Here is a 23,250-nt window from a genome sequence, read left to right as displayed (position 1 = left end):
CATTACATACTACATATAATAATTATTTTATTTTTGCAATAGAAATAGAACTTAATAGTAGAAATTCGGTTATTTCAGTCACCATAGTGAACCACCACATACTAGTTGTTCTACAGTACTTGGTTCGACTTTCAATACCGTGTCCTCTAATGTAAACACAAATAATGGCAAACTGATGATTAAACGGTTGAAATCAGAATAGTATTCTAATTCAAATTACATTGAAAATGTTGAATTTTGAAAAATTATTGTTCAACTTTCGGGGTTGTAATGAATGATACTGGTTTTAAAATCACTATTTCAATACTTAAGCTACGACCCAGCACTCTATGAATTGATTAAAAATTAATTATCCTTTTATTTAAACCAGTTTCCGTTGATACATTAATCATTAATTATTGCTAGTAAACTTGAGTCTAAATTATTTGAAATAATTGGAAGAGTAATACTGAACATCAACTATTACTTCACTTTCCGAGCTCGGGATTTAGCTAATTTCTAGACTTTAAACAGCTGGAGTCAGAAAATTGGCTTTTCGAAATGGGGCGTAGTCGTATTCCACGTTCAAATTAAATTTAGAAAAACTAGGATATTGATCACAAAATAAAATAAAGAGAAAATAGTGTAAAGTTTCATCTATTTTGAATTATTTAGGGATGTTTTATTTTGTCAAGGAAAAACGTTTCCAATTATAGAAATGAGAAAATTAAGATTATCATGAAAACTAAGACTACGCCCCATTTCGGAAAGTCAATTTCTATAATTGGAAACGTTTTTCCTTGACGAAATGAAACATTCCTAAATAATTCAAAATAGATGAAACTTTACACTATTTTCTTTCTATTCCATTTTGTGTTCAATTTTCTAGTTTTTCGAAATTTAATTTGAACGAGAAATACGACTACGCCCCGTTTCGGAAAGCCAATTTTCTGACTCCAGCTGTTTAAAGTCTAGAAATTAGACCTCGGAAACCGGTCCTAAAAGAAGACATTGATTTCCAGTCCAAAAAATAGTAATACCACGAAATTTGGAATTAAACAATACAAAGAACAATACAATTAAACAAAAGATTAATTAAACAATAACATTGAAGTATAACAAACATTTCGTGAACCATTTAAATATTGAATCAACTTTGAATAAAAAAGAAGAAAAAACCATGGAAAAAGATAGCATAAGAAGATATCCCATTGATATGGCGATTATGTGATCAAATTTCACTGTTAACTCAAGCCGATAGTCCTAGTAGTTCTTCTTCGTGAAGCTATGTAACGCTGGTAGTCTCTCATACCGTTATCTATATTCTCACCCGGCCAAAACAGTAATAGTAGACTGTACTCGACAATAATCAGCTTGAGTTAACAAAAATCGGCTTGAAATTGGGAACATTAACAACCCATACCATGACATATCTTCTTATGCTATATTTTATCGTCTTTTATATTAAAAACTTATTCAATACTTAAATGGTTCACGAAATGTTATACTTCAATATTCTTGCTTATTTAATCTTTTCAATTTTGTAGTATTGAACTGGAAATCAATGGGTTTTGTGGAAAGTGAAATAATAGTAGGTGAAATGAATTAATTGAAATAATAGTCAAGATTCGCCAGATCTTCCTCTCCCAATCATTTTAAATGGTCTAGTCTAAAGTTTACTAGCTATAATAATTTATGATTAATTTATCGACGGAAACTGGTTTAATTAATAGTTTAATTGATTCAGAGACTTCTGAAATATCGGAAAAGTGATTTTGAAAGGTATTAAAATCAGTATCATCAGAGACAAGAAATATAGTATAGGAACTTATGCTTATCCTTTATCTATGGTATCATTCATTACAAGCCCGAAAGTTGAACCACTATTTTTCAAAGTGAAAATTTGAAGTAGAATACTATTCTGATTTCTACCGTTCTTGGTTATCAATTTTTCATTTGTGTTTGTGTTAGCTCGTTGTAGATGGCACGGTATTAAAGTCGAACAAAGTAGAAGAACTAAGGTGGTGCCGGAACCTAGTGATAAAACCTATATATATATATATATAATATTATACTACTTGTATTATATTACTAGAGATACATTATTATATTCATAAAAAATTAAATAAACAAGAGAAAATGACAACAAATAAATAAAGAGAGAAATGTTGTAGCTAAAGTCGAACAAAGTAGAACAACTAGTGTGGTGCCTAGTGATAAAACCTATACATATGATATTATATTATACTACATGTATTATATTACTATACTATATTACTATAAATATGAATAAACAAGAGAAAATGACTACCGTACCAAATGAAAAGATAAGATCATTTTTTCTTCGCAAGAGAAAATTTTTAGAAAATAACTGACCATGTGGGTCGGTGGCAGGGCCGCTGTCGAGGGAGCCACCAGTGCCTGGGTAATCGCAGTGCGGCGGTGCAAAGCCCACCTTGCAATGGCAGTGACCGAGACTGTTGCACACCCCGTTGCCGCTGCAGCCCTTGGGGCAGTCGCCGGCCAGTGACGCCGCGCGCAGCGAGCTCACGTTCATGCACTTCTGGTTCACGCACATCTGACATCAAACAAAGCACACTTCACTCCTTCAAAAGTATTCAGCTGAGGATGGTGCACACACGAGACAAACACTTACTTGTACATGATTATTGGATAGATTCGTGATGATGATGATGATGATGATATAAAATGTTTATGATGAATGTTTATGAATATTACTACAGTGGCGAACGGCTAAAAATCCAAACGGAGAAGGCATATTTATTAAAATGAGGATAGGATAAATAAATAGGATTGGAATATTACTACAGTGGCGAAAGGCTAAAAATCCAAACGGAGAAGTCATATTTATTAAAATGAGGGTAGGATTGGAAAATAGTTAGTTAATAGTTTAGTTAGTTAAAGTTAGATTAGGGAAAGGTTTAGGGTTAGGATTTTGATATTAAATGGCAATAAGCCAGTATTATTCAGAATTATGTGATTTAAGAATTTCTATTCAGGAGATTTGTCATTTTAGTACACAAAACGCCCACTGTAGCTCTGTAGATCTTTCTCCATTTGCATTTGCAGTTTCATCTACGGTGGTACAGTCAGGTAAGACGCTATCTATACAAAGCGAAATAATACTCACTTCCTCACTCAAAATCAAACACTCATCAACACAGCTACTGTAAATCTATCGCACCAAGAACCTTCAATTGGAACTACAGAGGAGCACTAGGAATATATTTTAGAAAGCATCCAAACATACGTCCAAAACAGGCGTTTTTATGTGAGAACTATGGCTCAACTCACACTAACGCGACTCAAGTCGAGAAGAGACTTCGACGCAGCATGTGTTTTCAAATGATGACACTCAGACCAGTCGATTCTAGCATAGAGAAACGATAGCGTGAGTAGATATCACATGGTATAGGGCGTTTATGTCGCAACTTTTACTGTTATCCCAAGCCTATAGTTGAACCACTATTTTTCAAAGTGAAATTTGAAGTAGAATACTATTCTGATTTCTACCGTTCTTGGTTATCAATTTTTCATTTGTGTTTGTGTTAGCTCGTTGTAGATGGCACGGTATTAAAGTCGAACAAAGTAGAAGAACTAAGGTGGTGCCGGAACCTAGTGATAAAACCTATATATATATATATATATATATATATATTATATATATATATATATTATATATATATATATTATATATATATATATTATACTACTTGTATTATATTACTAGAGATACATTATTATATTCATAAAAAATTAAATAAACAAGAGAAAATGACAACAAATAAATAAAGAGAGAAATGTTGTAGCTAAAGTCGAACAAAGTAGAACAACTAGTGTGGTGCCTAGTGATAAAACCTATACATATGATATTATATTATACTACATGTATTATATTACTATACTATATTACTATAAATATGAATAAACAAGAGAAAATGACTACCGTACCAAATGAAAAGATAAGATCATTTTTTCTTCGCAAGAGAAAATTTTTAGAAAATAACTGACCATGTGGGTCGGTGGCAGGGCCGCTGTCGAGGGAGCCGCCAGTGCCTGGGTAATCGCAGTGCGGCGGTGCAAAGCCCACCTTGCAATGGCAGTGGCCGAGACTGTTGCACACCCCGTTGCCGCTGCAGCCCTTGGGGCAGTCGCCGGCCAGTGACGCCGCGCGCAGCGAGCTCACGTTCATGCACTTCTGGTTCACGCACATCTGACATCAAACAAAGCACACTTCACTCCTTCAAAAGTATTCAGCTGAGGATGGTGCACACACGAGACAAACACTTACTTGTACATGATTATTGGATAGATACGTGATGATGATGATGATGATGATGATGATGATATAAAATGTTTATGATGAATGTTTATGAATATTACTACAGTGGCGAACGGCTAAAAATCCAAACGGAGAAGTCATATTTATTAAAATGAGGATAGGATAAATAAATAGGATTGGAATATTACTACAGTGGCGAAAGGCTAAAAATCCAAACGGAGAAGTCATATTTATTAAAATGAGGATAGGATTGGAAAATAGTTAGTTAATAGTTAAAGTTAGATTAGGGAAAGGTTTAGGGTTAGGATTTTGATATTAAATGGCAATAAGCCAGTATTATTCAGAATTATGTGATTTAAGAATTTCTATTCAGGAGATTTGTCATTTTAGTAGACAAAACGCCCACTGTAGCTCTGTAGATCTTTCTCCATTTGCATTTGCAGTTTCGTCTACGGTGATACAGTCAGGTAAGACGCTATCTATACAAAGCGAAATAATACTCACTTCCTCACTCAAAATCAAACACTCATCAACACAGCTACTGTAAATCTATCGCACCAAGAACCTTCAGTTGGAACTACAGAGGAACACTAGGAATATATTTTGGAAAGCATCCAAACATACGCCCAAAACAGGCGTTTTTATGTGAGAACTATGGCTCAACTCACACTAACGCGACTCAAGTCGAGAAGAGACTTCGACGCAGCATGTGTTTTCAAATGGTGATACTCAGAGCAGTCGATTCTAGTCTCCGCGACCTCATGACTGTGATACTGAGTCGAGCGTAGACTCGACATGTTGGTCGAGCCTCGACTGGAGTTGCGAAGTACCGTGCATTTTTTATGAAAGTGAGGTCATGTTTCATAAAAGTGACGTTTTATCATTTTAGATATGACAATAATACGAATTAGATACGACAATATATTCATAATAATTATTATAAAATTTGCTACATGCAAATTAGTGACGAATTAGATCTTATACTTTTAATAAAGTATGGTTAGAAAATAGTGATAACACTAGCATGGAACTGAAGTTGTGATAATGAGCGAAAAAGTCGTAAGGTAGAGAGACTGGAGTACCCTCGACTGGTGTCGTACGATTCGAGTCGAGGTAGTATGAGTTGAGCCTAATAGGCATAAAATTATGAAATCTGGTACACAACACATATGTTCCACCAAGATAAAGAGATGTTAAATTCAAACGTCTTCAGAGTTATTTAGCTAAGTTCTAGACTTCAATCAGCTGGAGTCAGAAAATTGGTTTTCCGAAACAGGGCATAGTCGTAGTCCACGTTTAAATTAATTTTTGAAAAACTAGAAAATTGAACACAAAATAAAATAAAGAGAAAATAGTGTAAATTTTCAGCTATTTTGAATTATTTAGGAATGTTTCATTTCGTCAAGGAAAATTGTTTCCAAAAGAAATAAGAAAATTAAGATTATCATAAAAACTAAGACTACGCCCCGTTTCGAAAAGCCAATTTTCTGAGCTAATCAGAATTCCGAGCTCGGAAACCGGCCCTAAAATAACCAGGGTTCTTCTACGTTTTCTGAGCTTTATTAGTAAAACTTGCCACAAGATGCTAATATTTGGTTTTCGGCAATGAATATCACACCTGAACCTTTTTTGTCACTACTTTATTAGGTACTGTTTAGACGAGTCTCTAGAAGACTGTAATGAATACCATACTGGAACATCATTTCGCAAGATCTTAAATATTTTTCAGACAGGTGTAACGAATTACTGACCATTCCAACTCCACATTTGGCGCCATCAGGAGCCAGACCAGGATCAACTTCATTGAGACCCAGGTCTACGATGGCAGTGCGGCAGGGAATCACTTCATTGTCAATGGAACTGATGAACGAATGCGAAAGAATCGCCACTGATTCCATACCAAACTCCAATTTTTCGTTCAAATGCTTGCAGTGCAACATCCCACAATGAACGTTACTGCAACAAATCAACCAAATCAGACACTGGATTTCATTCACAAAATGTATCACTATTAGAAGAAAATATTAATTGATGTGAAAGTATCACATTGAAAAGAAATAACAGAAAAATGCATTGAACTATAGTGAGGTTCCTGTTAGGTCAGCACCTGATCGAAATCGGTCTGCTATCTTTGTCTGTCATCAGATAATGCAGATAGCTCTATCCTTTTCCAATTCCGCACCGTTGCAAAATTATTGGTAAGCTATGAAGAAATATAATAAACTAACAAAATATTCAATCTCAATTATAGAAATATAATTATTCGATGAATATAATATACCTGAAATGGAATTGATCATTATTAATAAGAATCAACAATTAATAGCATACCATATATTGGAATAACTTGAATCACAGCTACAGGTGATAGCTGTAGGTATTATAGGAGGCGGTGGAAACAGAAAACTGGCAACAATGCGTTCCCATCATTTCCGCTGACTTTGAAATGTGAATCTCACTAGACTATAGGCTCTATAGCTGATGAAGTTGAAAAAACTAAAGTGCCATAATCTAGATTAAACATGACAATGTTTGGTTGGGTAATATTTGGAAAATTATACCTTTTCCACAAAATCGATTTCCAAAAATTATTTCTTCATGAAATGATTTCGTGTAAATTATTATGTAAGACCCTCCAATGTTTCATTCACAGCATCAACAGAAACTCAAGGTTTATAATAGCTCGACACCAATGCTTTTACATTTTTCTGCTTCTACATTTTAAATGTTGAATGATACAAATTATTATAATAATATTATTGATGCTTAACGCGTGTATATTATTATATATTTTTATAGTTTAATTAATGATTTGTCATACAAATTATGGCATTTTTAAAAGATACATTATCGTAAATTCCGTGATTGAAAGCAGCTGAATACTAAATTAAAAATAGGTACTAATTGTTCTTAGATAACTGAATAATAAGAATAATTTTTGTGATCATCATGATAAGTGTTTTAATAACCTCATTTAGACTATTTTTATCAAAATTGGGGAGTGGAACAGTTTTGAGTTTACCCTGTTCATTATCTCCCAATTATTAATTTGGTGTGTTAATTGTGAACAAAAAATGAACAATTACTTACTCTCCTTCACATTTCAGATAAGATTGATTCAACCTGTTGTATCCACAATTTCCATAACGATTTCCTTTTGAGTTCATCTTGTAGCACTGAGTGTCGGAAGACATGCCAGACGGACCCCACAGAAGTTTACACTGATCAGAGTGTGAGCGGCACGAGCCTTGATAGCAGTAAGCCTGCAACGCAATCAAACATTGGTAGCTTCAGTAAATACTTTCAACAAATAATTTATAATTCAACTGAAAGATTCTCCACTTTTTCTCAAACTTATTATTCATATTTTTCAATTATTTGAAAATAAATCCAACAGCAATATTATAGAAAATAAAGATTGAAGTGGTATTACAATTGGATGGCATACATGTTACCAAATTAAGAAGTAACTCTTCGCAATTATTTCTAAATTGGAGATTTAAAGTCAAAAAGATTGAGAGATATCATTATAATAATAAATTATTTCTGCAGTTGTATTTCAAATTCATAGAACATTCAGTATATTTTCGAAGCTAAACAAATACATAAATCAAGTTGGTTAAATTCAATTTCTAATAAAAGCTTCCATCTTAAATACATAAAAGCGTTCTAGTTTATTACTTGCATTGCTCCATTAACAAGTATCACAGCTTTTAATAGCTTCATGCCCCCGGCCTAATCGGCATTGTCGCGTTAATTGGTAGAATTATTAAACTGAACGACCTACTTGAAAAAATTGAAAAACGAGTGGAAAGTCCAAGATAGGATGAATTGTGTTGAGTGACGTATTGCATGTTATCACAACCTCCTAAACGAAATGCCATTCCTAATGAATTGACAAAACTGTGAAGTGGATATAAAATCAGCTGTCAGCTGCATAACTTAATGCACTCTAATCTTGCACTTTTCACAGTTTTCAAATCGAGCTTGCACCAAATATGCTACCCTACCGTGGGTGAATGACCTCTCCAACATTCAATTTCAGGGTGGTCATTAATTTCGAAGCCTTCTCCTCAATTTTGAGGAGACCTATTTAGCATTTCCAGGTATTAAGACAACCAGAGGATCAGAAAGGACAGGCCCATTGTTAGAACGCATGCATGAATGCAAAATTGTGAATGTGTAGTTGAATGGCATGTGGGAAATGGCATGTTTCATAGGATGACGACCAGCACTTTTCAAGCATGGTTATTTCAACACTTTCAACCAGGAATTTTAGAAAGTTGTGCACGTGGTAATTGAGGATTTTTGACAAGCATGTGGCAAAACTAATATTCTGAGAGGTCAATGACAAGCCTCAATTGGAATTTAAAGACCTTTTTGTAATTGAATAAATAATGAAATATCAAGGGTAATGTAAATAATGATCACTAAAGCTGTATTTTGATACCGGTAATCCATATTATATGTTACATTACTCATGAGTATTAGGTAGGCTGTTTCTTATAATATAGGGTAGTGCACTACAAATAATTATGTATTAAATTTTTAATTTTTACTGTAGACTACAATTTATTACTTTATGTGATTGATGTTATGTTACTATGTCACATTTGAATTTAGATTGATGTATTTGGCACTTGTGAATTTGATGCATTTATTCTCATTTTTGTATTGTTTGTTTTGTATTGGTTTTGATGTAATATTGATGTATATATTCATATTATCGGAGTTGATTAAATCTTTAAGAGAGTAAAGAATTATTGTATGTCTTGTTAAAGAATCAGTTTCATAGCTGAGAGTCAGGGAAGATAATTTTTTTCTTGAATGAGCTTCAGCCTATTTTTTTATTACAAACTCTAGATTATTATTCCTCTGAAAGAGAACTGCGAGTAATTAATAAAGTTTGAAGTAGAGTCCCCAATATTGTTAAATACTGGAAAGATAAATATTGGCAAGTAGTGGTGGTAGTCACAGATCCCTTATGAAGAGGAACCCCACACATGAGCGACAGGTTGACACATTAGGCTATATATGGAGGAACGAGAACGTCCCAAGCCAGTCTTGAAGAATTGGTCATTGAGAGGTGTCAAGTGTCCTGTGTTGAGGTATTCTCTGGGATTGGCAAACGGCAGCATCAGATGTCACAATTCATAGGAGAGTGACGTGATCAAGCTACAGTGAGTCTTATCATCAGTTTTATTCTTGACACATACTAGGATTTCAATTATTGATCTGTGACTCCACTAAAGCCAAAAATAGCAACAACCTTCCAGTTTCCTTTTTCAAGTAGGGTTTAACAAAGAATTAGTAATTTCAGAGGAAGAGTTTTTATTCAATTCCATAGATTTCAAATTTATTTTAAATTACTGCTTTTGAATTTCAGTTTTGAACATTTCTTGAAAGATTTAAATTCTATTGATAATTGTATATATTGATTTTAATTACTCACTAGTATTTCTTGGATTCTATGTTATTATCAAATTCAAATTGAAAACTTCATTTTCAATTTTTAAATTGATTACATTTTTGAGTAAATTTAGTTTTGAAGCTCTATTCATATTTAATTTTCTCTCATTTGTGAGGCTTCTCAGCATTATTGCAACTTTATTTCATTTTCGTCTATTTGAATTCTCAATATAGTTTAGCAATAACTGATTGATTTCTTGTTTTATTCAACAAATCCCAAATTCACGACCCAGAGTGAGAGTTTCAGGTTATGTTTATTTATATTTTATCATTTTACTAGTATTTATCTATCAACTATTATTTTCCTAGTCAAAAAAGACTGGGTGGCGCCCATACAGAAACCATTATATTGGCAAATTATCCATTGAATTTAATGAATTACTCATTATATGATTATTTTTAATTTCAAGTACTTTATGTAAAGAGCAAGTAGACGAAGAGCTCAAATTGTCGCCGCCAACGTGAGGCATTGATTCTTATGTTAATCAATCGGATTTGTTGATTAAAGCAAAAGTTTTTTTTTGTTTTTGAATTTCCCTTAGTATTTATTTTTAGTGTCTAATCTATATCTCTTTCATATTGTTTATTATTGGATTAATTACGCTTATTATGCGTTTATTATGACATGTTCTTGTGGTAGTTCTTGTGTTCTTGTGTAGGCTATATATATTCTTGTGTTAAACTTGTGTAGTGGGGTAGAATATTCTTAAGTCAGTGCTGGGAATTATAATTGGTTAAGTTATAGTGAAAGTTTATCTTCATCAGTGGGCTCTATAGTACCTAGTGATATAGGACATGTATTTTAGGGTATGTTAGTTTATAATTTGAGAAATAGGCGTATTATTAATTCTGAAACCGAAATGGCTGATAGCGAGGGAAATCTTAATGAACAGTATACTGAAACTAGCGAGGGATATTCAGGTGACAGCAGCCCGGTAGATTCAGATAATTTAGAAGATAATTCTGAAGCCTCTAATGACCAAGTAGGGATGGGAGCAGTTAATGATCCTCACACGACTCAAACCCATGACTCAACTAGCGAGGGAAAAGAGGACCCATTGAAAATAATCATGGCAGGGTTAAAAGAAGAGTTAGGTGCCTTATTTCAACAAAATAGAAGAGAAATAGCAGTGAAATTGGACGAAAACAGGAAAGAGATTCAAGAAGTTTCCAAAGAGGTAAAAAATTTACAATCTCTCAAAACAATTGTTGAGAAGATACAAAAAGATGTAGGTTTTCTAGAGAAGAAGATTGAGAATAAGATTGTAGAAAAAACGGAAGAAATTCGTAATGAAATTTCTAAGAAAATCTCAGTAATTGAAAACACCGTTGAAAAAGTTGACGCGAGAATAACAACAGAGATTGCTTCAGTTAGAAGAGAATTGTCTGGAAAAACCGTGGAGATTGACAATGAGGCGTTAAAAAGAGTAGAACAAAGATTAGACGAGTTCCAGCAAGAGAAAAATAGGATTTGTGATACTCTAGAAATAGTCAGGAACAGACCTATTGTTGTAAATACGAATTGCCGTGGATTTGATGACGTTCCTAAGTTCGACAAATTCCGCGAGAATCCTATACAATTTCTCATAAAAATTAAGGAATATCTCCAACGAAACAGTCGTGAATCTTGGGCAGAACAGGCCGGTGTGATGGAGAAATCATTCGACAATCAGGAGGCAGCGTGGTGGATGATTGTGCAAACGACTATCACAACGTTTGAAGTATTTGAGGAGAAGTTTAAAGCAAAATTCTGGAATGAGAAAATACAGGATACTGTGAGAGATAGGATGAAAAATGGAAAATTTGTGAGAGGGAGAAAGTTGAATGCTAATGAGTATTTCATCAAACAAGTACTCATTGCACGAAATTTGGAACCAGCAATGTCAGAAGAAGAAATTATTGTAAAACTTGCTAAACACTACGGAGTAGGCTTGGAGAGTGCCAGATTTAATAGAAATATTAAAACGGTTGAGAACATGGAGCGGTTACTAGAAGAATGGACTGAACAGAACATTGATGCTGATCAGAAAGGTTTGAAAGAGGCTGGGAAAAAGGAGAACAAGATCGCCAATCAGAATTCGATGGAACGAAGCAACCAAAGCCCGAAGTTTGAGAGAAGGAATTACGACAATCAACAGGAACAAAGGCAGAATGATAATCGACAGGATAGAAGGAATTATGGTAATCAGAATTACAACCATAATAATCATTTCAATGGAGGTGGAAGAGGTGGAAGATGGAACTCGAACTATCACGAGGATCGGCGAAATAATGATTACCAGCAGAGTCGGAGAAATAATGGTGAAAGGAATCATAATAGAAGCAATGAGGATGTAAATAAGGATGATAAAACGGGAACCGCGAAAGTAGCTGAGAGCAACAAGACAAAAAACTAATTAATGTACCTGTGAGAGCCCGATCGCAGTGTCAAAAAGGTGGAGAAGGGCGACAAGAAAACTCTACGTCTACCCCATTAAAAAATTATACTGTAAATAGTATAGGAATAAGAACAACGACGGACATAGAAGAAGAATTATTAGATGAATATATTTCTGTAAATAAATTGATAGATGATAAACTAGCTAGAGCACTAATGTTGAATGTAAAAATAGGAAGCAAAAACATGAAAGTATTAATTGATACAGGATCAGCTGTTTCAATATTAACGAGAAGTAAATTGGAGGAGATAGAGAAAGAGACAGGAGAATTGAGACATCTTCCTGCGACTGGAATTTCTATTATTGGTGTTACGGGAATTAGAGCTAAGAAGATAACAAAGCAAGTTTTGATAGATATTTTTGTAAATAATAAACGCATGCCAACGAATTTCTTAGTTGTAGATAATTTGAATATAGAAATGATAATTGGAACGGACACGCTGAAATTGTACAGAGGATTAGTTAATATTGACACAGAGGAAATACGATTGTATATAGATGGAGAGTGGGTAACGGCGAAGCTTGAACAATTGACAGATGAAGAGCGAGAGATAGTAGCCAGTTGTCGAGTTGACATTCAAAGAAACGAGGAAGACAATAGGTGGAAGGACTTCTTAGAAGGGCAGGTAGACAGGGCGAGAGAGAACTATTCGAACATTGACCCTCAACCACTGTTAAGAATACTAGAACATCACAAATCAGTATTCAGAGAACAGATAGGTTGTGTAAAAGATTTTGAATATAGATTAGAGATAACAACTGATAAGAAATTCGTATGTAGAGCGTATCCCGTACCGAATTCTAAGAAGGAGGCAGTGAGAGCAGAATTGGAGCATATGAAAAAACAGGGTATCATTGAAGAATGTAACTCGGAATTTATCAATCCATTAGTGATCGTCGACAAAAAAGATGGATCAATTAGATTATGTGTCGACGCACGTAGTCTTAACAATGTTCTAGTAAAAGATCACACGACTCCACACACAATTGATAATATTCTTCAACGTTTCCACAATAGAAAATATTTCAGCAGTATTGACCTCAAAAGTTCTTTTTGGCAAATAAAGCTCACGGAAGATTCGAAGAAATTCACAGCTTTTAGATTTGAAGGTAGGGTATTCTGTTTTCAACGACTCCCTTTTGGATTATCTGTTTCAACAGCGGGACTCGTCAGAGCAATGCAGAAAGTCTTAGGGGATAAGCTCTCAGATAAAGTCATTATCTATGTTGATGATCTTCTAATTATGACTGAGAGTTATGAAGAACATTTGGAAATATTAGCTAAGGTGTTAGAAGAGTTGAAAATAAATGGAATGACGGTAAACATTGAAAAATCGAAGATACTGAGAAAAGAAGTGCTATTTTTAGGGCATATTGTTTCACAGGAGGGAATAAGAATGAATGAGGCTCGTGTAGAAGCGATAAAAAATTTTCCCAGTCCAAAGAACAAGAAGGGACTACAAAGTTTTCTTGGTATGTGCAATTTTTATCGCCGATTTCAAGATAAATATGCAGAGGCTACGGTACCGTTTAAACACGTTTTGAGTAGCAAGAATACCTGGAGATGGGGACCACAGGAGGAACAAGCATTCCAGGACATAAAAGATAAATTCTTGGAAAGTGTCATGCTAAAACATCCAGACTTTAATAAACCGTTCATTATCACGTGTGATGCTAGTGGATTTTCGCTAGGCGGTTATCTATCACAAATTAATGATGAAGGAGAAGAGCAAGTGATAAGCTTTGCGAGTAAGACTCTTAATAAACAAGAAATCAATTACAGCACAACGGAGAAAGAACTGTATAGTGTAGTTTTTTGTTGTATAAAATTCCGAGAGTATATACTTGGAAACGATCTAACCGTCAGAACAGACCACCGAGCAATTACGTTTCTGAAATCATGTCGTTTGCCAGCGGGAAGATTGACAAGATGGTCATTACTACTAGCCGCTTACAACATCAAATGGGAATTTTTAAAAGGTTCTTTGAATAAGGCCGCTGACTGTCTATCAAGAGGTAATGCTGAAATCGCATAACAATTAGCAGAAGACAAGACGTATGAAGTTCATCGGCTCAAAATTGAGAGTACTGACTTGAGACGGAAAATGAAGAACATAAAGTCCTATCAACAAGATGATGAAAGTAGTAAAGAGATTATTCAATTACTACAGCAAGGAATATGAATATGATTAATTAGTACCTATGTATTGAGTGGAAATCATATGATTGCTGGACTGAGTAGGTAATTGTATGATGGAAACTCAGTACAAACGGAGTATCATGTATATATCATGCCTCAATATATTGTAGTTGTATATAATATATAGCTTTGTGAATAAAATTAATCATGAATAATAGTGAGAGCTACAGTCTATACATGCCATCATCGATGACGACAATCGGCAATACATCTTGTTGATGAAAGGGGAAGTAGTTGTGTGAGGTCATTATCATTTTCTTTTGTGTATATTGTAGAGGGTTAGTTTTTTGTTCCTTTTGCGTGATAGTTTTTTTCAAGAAAGTTTTAGTCTTAGATGAGGGTTGATCTATATTCTAGAAAATTAGTCATTAAGAGTTTTACACATATTAGTATAAGCTAGAATTATGTACATACATTGTGATGACATTTGAATAATTATACTTTGTTTGATTACAGGCTATCATTGATGATTGATTAATTCCATGAATTGCATATAATTAGCAGTGTGTCTACAGGTTAATTTTTAATAGCTGCATATTTGTAACGAGTGTATGAATATTATTTTATGAACTATAATCTGAGTGCTAATCATGTTCAAGTACAGGATAAATTGTAATGGTGCATTTTTATTGAATTCCGATTTTCGGATTATGATTGTTCATATTGTGGTATTTTGATTGAGTTATTTAAAATTTGCTGTATATAATCAATTCACTTACAGAGTGATATGAATTTCTCAAGAAAGATTACTGACTAACTTTTGACTTATTAGACTACAGAACATTTTTTTGACTATTATTGATTAATTGTGTACACGTTTATAGGAATCACGTTTTGTATAATTTTTGTGTAAATTTATTTTCATGCATATTTTACCATTTATGTAATCTGATATAACATGCCTTTATTTTGTTTTGCACATCATTTCCAAAGAAAATAATATCCAAAAAGCGAGGGATTTTGCACCAAATATGCTACCCTACCGTGGGTGAATGACCTCTCCAACATTCAATTTCAGGGTGGTCATTAATTTCGAAGCCTTCTCCTCATTTTGAGGAGACCTATTTAGCATTTCCAGGTATTAAGACAACCAGAGGATCAGAAAGGACAGGCCCATTGTTAGAACGCATGCATGAATGCATAATTGTGAATGTGTAGTTTGAATGGCATGTGGGAAATGGCATGTTTCATAGGATGACGACCAGCACTTTTCAAGCATGGTTATTTCAACACTTTCAACCAGGAATTTTAGAAAGTTGTGCACGTGGTAATTGAGGATTTTTGACAAGCATGTGGCAAAACTAATATTCTGAGAGGTCAATGACAAGCCTCAATTGGAATTTAAAGACCTTTTTGTAATTGAATAAATAATGAAATATCAAGGGTAATGTAAATAATGATCACTAAAGCTGTATTTTGATACCGGTAATCCATATTATATGTTACATTACTCATGAGTATTAGGTAGGCTGTTTCTTATAATATAGGGTAGTGCACTACAAATAATTATGTATTAAATTTTAAATTTTTACTGTAGACTACAATTTATTACTTTATGTGATTGATGTTATGTTACTATGTCACATTTGAATTTAGATTGATGTATTTGGCACTTGTGAATTTGATGCATTTATTCTCATTTTTGTATTGTTTGTTTTGTATTGGTTTTGATGTAATATTGATGTATATATTCATATTATCGGAGTTGATTAAATCTTTAAGAGAGTAAAGAATTATTGTATGTCTTGTTAAAGAATCAGTTTCATAGCTGAGAGTCAGGGAAGATAATTTTTTTCTTGAATGAGCTTCAGCCTATTTTTTTATTACAAACTCTAGATTATTATTCCTCTGAAAGAGAACTGCGAGTAATTAATAAAGTTTGAAGTAGAGTCCCCAATATTGTTAAATACTGGAAAGATAAATATTGGCAAGTAGTGGTGGTAGTCACAGATCCCTTATGAAGAGGAACCCCACACATGAGCGACAGGTTGACACATTAGGCTATATATGGAGGAACGAGAACGTCCCAAGCCAGTCTTGAAGAATTGGTCATTGAGAGGTGTCAAGTGTCCTGTGTTGAGGTATTCTCTGGGATTGGCAAACAGCAGCATCAGATGTCACAATTCATAGGAGAGTGACGTGATCAAGCTACAGTGAGTCTTATCATCAGTTTTATTCTTGACACATACTAGGATTTCAATTATTGATCTGTGACTCCACTAAAGCCAAAAATAGCAACAACCTTCCAGTTTCCTTTTTCAAGTAGGGTTTAACAAAGAATTATTAGTAATTTCAGAGGAAGAGTTTTTATTCAATTCCATAGATTTCAAATTTATTTTAAATTATTGCTTTTGAATTTCAGTTTTGAACATTTCTTGAAAGATTTAAATTCTATTGATAATTGTATATATTGATTTTAATTACTCACTAGCATTTCTTGGATTCTATGTTATTATCAAATTCAAATTGAAAACTTCATTTTCAATTTTTAAATTGATTACATTTTTGAGTAAATTTAGTTTTGAAGCTCTATTCATATTTAATTTTCTCTCATTTGTGAGGCTTCTCAGCATTATTGCAACTTTATTTCATTTTCGTCTATTTGAATTCTCAATATAGTTTAGCAATAACTGATTGATTTCTTGTTTTATTCAACAAATCCCAAATTCACGACCCAGAGTGAGAGTTTCAGGTTATGTTTATTTATATTTTATCATTTTACTAGTATTTATCTATCAACTATTATTTTCCTAGTCAAAAAGCAAGTTGGTATTTCAGATCATAAATATCCGCGATCCCAGAATGAGAGGAAGTAAAACTTTCTCATGCAATCCCATATGACTGTATATATTCAATGAGACATCGATTGTGTTGTCCAATTTAAATCTTTTATTGGAATAAATAACAATACATAAATCAGAATATTGATATAGGGTACATTTGGTCATTTAGGCTTGCATGAAAAGGTAGCAATCTGGCGAAGCGGATATTGGATAATCTAGTAGCTCATGTTTAAACTTTATTTATTCAATCAGTACAGAACATCACTCAAATATTCTACAATAGTAATTACTAACTCAATAATCGAAATTATAAAGTCAGCAATGAGAGTAACTATTTGAATTAATAATGAAGCTGAAGTCTAGAATATTAGTAAGCAGGAGCTTGTATTTTATTGCGGAGTAAACAATAAATAGTGAAACTTTGCACTTAAAAACAATAAAAACAGGAAGAATTAAAAATTATGAAGTAACAATGTTAAAATCACGATTCACGAAAAATAAAATCAGAAAAGAAGAATAAGAAGTTAGAAATATTATTTTCGTCAACATAATCTACTTATTTATGAGAATAAATAACATATTATTATTAGTCGAGGGAGAAATTACTAATGATGCAGAGAAATACATTATAATAGTGACATTGGTATAATTCCTATCTAACACAACGAAGAAGTTCCGGTAAATACTATTATTTAATTTTCAAAATGAAAAGAACGTAATGATAATTATGTTAATGATAAGATATTGTTACCGAGAAATCACAGCATTCGCCAGTAGCACAAGATGCATTTGAGTAGAGCATACAAGAGGTCATGTTGCAGCAGGGATTTGTGCAATGACCTGGCAAGCCACAGTCGCACTGCTCACCCGGCTCCACGAACCCATTCCCACACACAGGACTGTCAAATAGACTGTAAGCAAAAAACATACAAGTCAACTTACCCAAAGGTAAATAGGTATGCGAGCTATTGTATGGAAACAATGGTTATGGAAACATTGGTTATTAAAACAATGGTTATGGAAACCATTGTTATGTAAGCTATGGTTATGTAAGCTATGGTTATGTAAACAATGGTTATAGAAGCTATGGTTATGGAAACATTGGTTAATGAAACTATGGTTATGGAAACTATACGTATAGGGAAATCTATTTGCTCTTCATCAAATGTATAATTATGAATTAATCTAAACCAAAGTCTATAAAAACCAGGTCAAGACACCTGTGTTCCTTATGGAGCGGCCATTTTGTGAGGTTTTTATGGCGGTACATTTGAAAATCCAATCTGATTCTATTTGTTCTTAACAAAATCATGCATTAGCATTTTAAAAACAATATTCTGGTTCAGATAATATATGTAAATTTAGGTTTTCGATTTTTAAATAATGAAATTTCAATAATGGTTCAATAATTTATTTATTATAAAAATTGTTCTTATTCTTGAAACATGTTATGATTCATAAGGCATTGTGACAAGAGGCTAACCACAAAAACAGTTGAAAGTTCCCAAACAAATCTAAAAATCGACAATTCAGTTCCTAGTTAGAATTTCAATACTATTATTCTGTCGAAAGAATTCATTTTCCAATTCAAAGCCAAGCAATATCCCTTGAAAAATATGACAAATAACACATGATGTTGTTAATCTAAAAACAGCTGATAAATTTGAAAATTGATGAACTAGAACTCCACAAAATGGCGATTTTGCAATGCATCACGGAATCGTGTCATGACCTGCATTTAAAGACCTTGATCTAAACAAATTTATAATTGGAAAAATTGATTTGCTCAAAGTTAATAGCAAGAAAAATTTGTTCTATAGAAATGAGCAATCTAGAATGGTGGAATAGAAAACAATAAAGACTATCCAGAATATAATATGAAAGGAGATAAGATTCATAAATCTATAATTTACTTCACCTTTAATTCCCTACAATGTACAATAGTGAAATGCTGTTGAAAATTAGTAAATTATTTTATTTTTGTATGATCTCTATGATTGTATACCATAGAGGTATGATAAACTGTTAGACGCCTAAAGGATACCAAAGAATAGAATTCAGAAAATGGCAATAATAATTATTAGTCATTAGACAATAATGATAAGATTAATCATTACCTAGTTGGTTTGTTGCGCAGACAATAGTCCATTCCATGTCCGAATGCGAACAGCAGGTATTCATAACTGCAACTGCTCCAATGCGTTGGGCTTGACGAACTGTCAAAAATAAAATTTAGAATATGAATTGACAGCTGAACATCAAATTGATGGAATACAGAACAATATAGACTATTCAGAATAGTTTCGAAGGTGGAAAGATTCATAAATCTGCTAATTTCCTTTAAGAGTTTTTATTATTGATTGTCAAAGATTGAACAACGATATCAGATGTTATACTATAGGATATTAAAAATTCATACGCAAGAATGTGAACAATATCTAGGGATTATATTGCGATAGCTCAATCTCAACTATCTAAGCAGTCATGATTAACGTTAACTGGATCAGTTAATCACTAATAGGAGCGGTTGAATCTGTGACAGGAATATTTAAGGAATATTGATTTCGAACTATTAGGAAAACTCAAGGATCCCTAATTTTTACGGTTTGAACTAAACTCGTTCTGAAATGTTATAGATAAGAGCATAAGGAAGATCAATCTAATCGAAAATAGTAGGACTGCGATTATCTGTGTAAAAACAAATCTGAAGTAAGGTAAAATAGGAGCTGGTTTTTGCTGAAAATATTATTCATCAGATACATTGAATACTTTTATAATAATATACTCATACAGTGTCTCAGAAAAAAAATAACATCAGCCTAACGAAAAGGTTAACAGTACAGTGAAGATACAGTATTAGGGCCAAGCCACATGAGGCGTTTTTCAGACGAGTCGGAAGGCAGGAAGCTCTCTGATTCGCTGATTATCAGCTGATTCCCAAACGCCAACCCATTCGGAAATCTTCCTGCCCTGCCGATTCGTTTGAAAACGCCTTATGTGGCTTAGCTCTTAGAATTAAAAATGTCCAAATGATTTTACAACAATTAGATTCAACACTTTGATTCAAGTGAACTAATCTAAAATTGTAACACTCTTCAATGTTTCTTTCCGTTATGAACTGCTTGTTAATAATCACTTTTTAATTCAATTCAATTTATTACTTGTCATGGCTAAATAATGGTAAGCATAGACAATAGTCACATACATTCAAATTTTAACATTCATTTACAAAGTAAGACTAGATAAATTTTTAAAATTATGAAAATATAACATTTGAAAACTTATTAATAATATGTCAGTTACAACTCATACTTATATAGAAACAATAAAATCTGGAAACATTAACATTGCACTCGAAAGTAACACGATAGATTCTTAATACATTTTTTTCAGTCTTATTTTGTTTTTCTCTAATCAGTTTATTAGGGATTGCCAACTATAGGGACACTGGGCTATCAACCAGATTTTCAGTCTTGTCCTGAAAACTGTCAGTGTTTGAGCGTCTTTCAAGTGGTTCGGCAACGAATTAAATACTTTCTTACCCATATGCTGTGAGCTAGATTTGTAGAAGGTCGTTCTGTGTGGCTCAATTCTCAACGCTTCTCTGGATCTTGTGTTATGACTATGGATATTTGACCCTGTTGTCCAATTTGTCTTGTATTTGAAGGCAAAGATAGATACATAATATATATAAAGAGCAGGGACAGTCATTATTGCTGATGATCGGAAGAGAGAACGGCATGAGGACCTCGGTGGCTTTCTAAATATAATTCGAATTATTCTCTTTTGTGCCGTAAAGACCGGCAGAGAGTTTCCTGAGCCCCCCCAAAGAAGTATTCCATAGGACAGTAGAGGCTCGAAGTATCCATGGTAGGCAGTGACAACTGCCTCTCGGTCGAGCATACTAGAAAGCCTTGACACCAGAAAAGCTGCAGAATTCAGTTTTTTCAGGAGTTAATCAATGTGAACAGTCCATGACAAGCCCTGGTCAATTGCCAATCCCAAGAAACCGGCAGAAGAGGAGGACTGCACATCCTCACCATCTATACTGAATTGGACCAAGCTTGGAGGTGATCTATGAATCTGAAATTCAATAAAAGATGTTTTGGTAATATTCACCTCCAACTTATTTGCCCTGCACCAGTTGGTCACCTCACAAAGAACAGCATTTCCAGTCAACTGAAGTTCTTCTATATTTTTAGCCGTTACCAGGAAATTTGCATCGTCAGCAAAAAGAACAGACTTGGCTGATGAACATTAGCAGGGAGGTCGTTCATATATATAAGAAACAGCATTGGACCCAGTATTGAACCCTGTGGAACTCCCCTTCCTATAGGACAAAGCTTAGATCTAAATTTAGCATTCACAACTGCACCCTCCATACCCTCAATCTCCACAACTTGGCTCCTCCCACTCAGATAGGATCTTATCAAAGATAGGCAGTTACCATGGATCCCATAGTAATAAAGCTTTCTGATAAGAATCTCATGGTCCAGGCTGTCAAATGCTTTTTCAAGATCAACAAAGAAACCCAGTACTTTGTGACCACGATCTAGAGATGAATAAATCTTTGACAATGAGTTCAAGTTAGCTATTGGTCTATAATTATTAACTTCCTTCCGAGAGCCTTTTTTGAAAACTGGTTTGAGTTTGGAAATTTTGAAGCAAGACGGGAACGATCCAGAGGTAAGTGACTCATTTAGTAACTGGGTCACAGGACCACTGACACATTGAAAGAATTCCCTCAGTATCCTTGATGGTATGTCATCAATTTCACTTGACATTTTCTTCTTCAACCTAACAGCCATATACACAACCTCCTGTTCAATACTAGTCGAGTTTTTGAATACTAGTCTGATTTCTATAAATTAAAACTATTAGTGAAAACACAAATTGAAATTGTCAACCACTTTTATTATTATAAAAGTGGAAGATGAATATAGGTGAATATTATTATAGCTGAAGATGTGGTTGGTAAAGCCACGAAACCAGGTTCTGTGTACATAATAATATTTTATAATAATAATAAAAGTGGTTGACAATTTCAATTTGTGTTTTAATTATGGAAAAGTACCACAGCATCACTCATACCACAACTGTAAGGTTAAAACTATTAGCTTTTACTCACGTTTGTGGAGCGCTTTCAGACACTAGACACTCTGTGTCTACCAGTGTTGAGACAGAGCCTAGTGTCCGACACAAACGTGAGTAGAAGCTAATAGCTTTTATTAATAAAAATCAGACTGCTATGTCGTAATTCAAGTAGGTATTCGAAAGTGACCAATTGTAACATCACATTTCGAGATGGTAAGGGAGTGTAGTACTACTGTAGAGTACTGTAGTACACTACTATCTACTCTATTGGTTGAATCTCATCAATTTGAAGAAATTTGCAGAATTTGAGAATGATTTGAATAGTGAACATAGATATTCATATCGGGTGTATTTAAATATTATTTATTGTTACTAAGTGATTGATAAAGGATAAGTTTTAAGATTCTTGCATCGAATATATTTCATAACTGTAATTCTTGTATCTATCTAAGATATAATTGTCTAAGATAGTCTAAAATGTCTAAGACAATAATAAAAAACCCAACAGGTCTAAAAGCTGTTGAGGAAAACTGTATATTGTTTCCTCCAATGATGATTATCACATCATGTATTATTGTTCGAATCACTCGATCCATAAGTGTTTGTGATAGGAAAATACCTGTTAACCTCCAACCTACCTACTAGATGAAGCCATAATACATTTTTCTTCAGGGCATTCGCAAGAGCTGCCATCATGCTCCATACCGAAGTTGTGCCCCATTTCGTGGGCAACAGTTGTGGCGACTAGGCCGACCACGGGGCTGTGGTCCATATTCACACCTCCAGAAAATTCGTACGTACAGATCGGTCCTTTAAGAGCTTTGCCTACTACACCACCTTCGAACTGCACTCGCCTACAAAAAAGAGAAAATTATTTGGAGTCTGTAAGAGTTTTACAATACCGTTCACTAGTAACTTTATAGTGGGTATATTTATAATTTAGCTCTAAACCCATTCCACAAAATGAAGAATTACAATATCATT

At 33.7% G+C, this 23,250-nt stretch overlaps 2 protein-coding genes across 2 annotated transcripts in view; one reads left to right on the top strand and one right to left on the bottom strand.

Annotated features, from left to right (window-relative positions):
* Positions 1 to 23,250, bottom strand: part of LOC111052645 — a 29,981-nt gene that overhangs the window by 6,001 nt on the left and 730 nt on the right. The window contains exons 2-9 of the mRNA XM_039438192.1: positions 22,905 to 23,120; positions 19,290 to 19,388; positions 17,924 to 18,083; positions 7,373 to 7,545; positions 6,034 to 6,238; positions 4,012 to 4,213; positions 3,020 to 3,105; positions 2,356 to 2,557 (exon numbers count right to left, since the gene is read on the bottom strand). Of these exons, the coding sequence (XP_039294126.1) occupies positions 2,356 to 2,557; positions 3,020 to 3,105; positions 4,012 to 4,213; positions 6,034 to 6,238; positions 7,373 to 7,545; positions 17,924 to 18,083; positions 19,290 to 19,388; positions 22,905 to 23,120 (1,343 nt within the window). The remainder of the gene's footprint in view (positions 1 to 2,355; positions 2,558 to 3,019; positions 3,106 to 4,011; positions 4,214 to 6,033; positions 6,239 to 7,372; positions 7,546 to 17,923; positions 18,084 to 19,289; positions 19,389 to 22,904; positions 23,121 to 23,250) is intronic.
* On the top strand, positions 9,761 to 14,215 carry LOC120354457 (uncharacterized protein MAL13P1.304-like). Its single transcript, XM_039441662.1, has 2 exons — positions 9,761 to 12,195; positions 13,644 to 14,215. Exon 1 carries the CDS (start codon positions 10,561 to 10,563, stop codon positions 12,145 to 12,147), a length of 1,587 nt encoding a protein of 528 aa, XP_039297596.1. The 5' UTR covers positions 9,761 to 10,560; the 3' UTR covers positions 12,148 to 12,195; positions 13,644 to 14,215.

Source organism: Nilaparvata lugens, chromosome 1 (genome assembly GCF_014356525.2).
Source record: "Nilaparvata lugens isolate BPH chromosome 1, ASM1435652v1, whole genome shotgun sequence".
NCBI classification, from domain to species: domain Eukaryota; kingdom Metazoa; phylum Arthropoda; class Insecta; order Hemiptera; family Delphacidae; genus Nilaparvata; species Nilaparvata lugens.
Note: the sequence above shows the minus strand (reverse complement) of the source record. Positions and strands in the feature narration are given on the sequence as shown.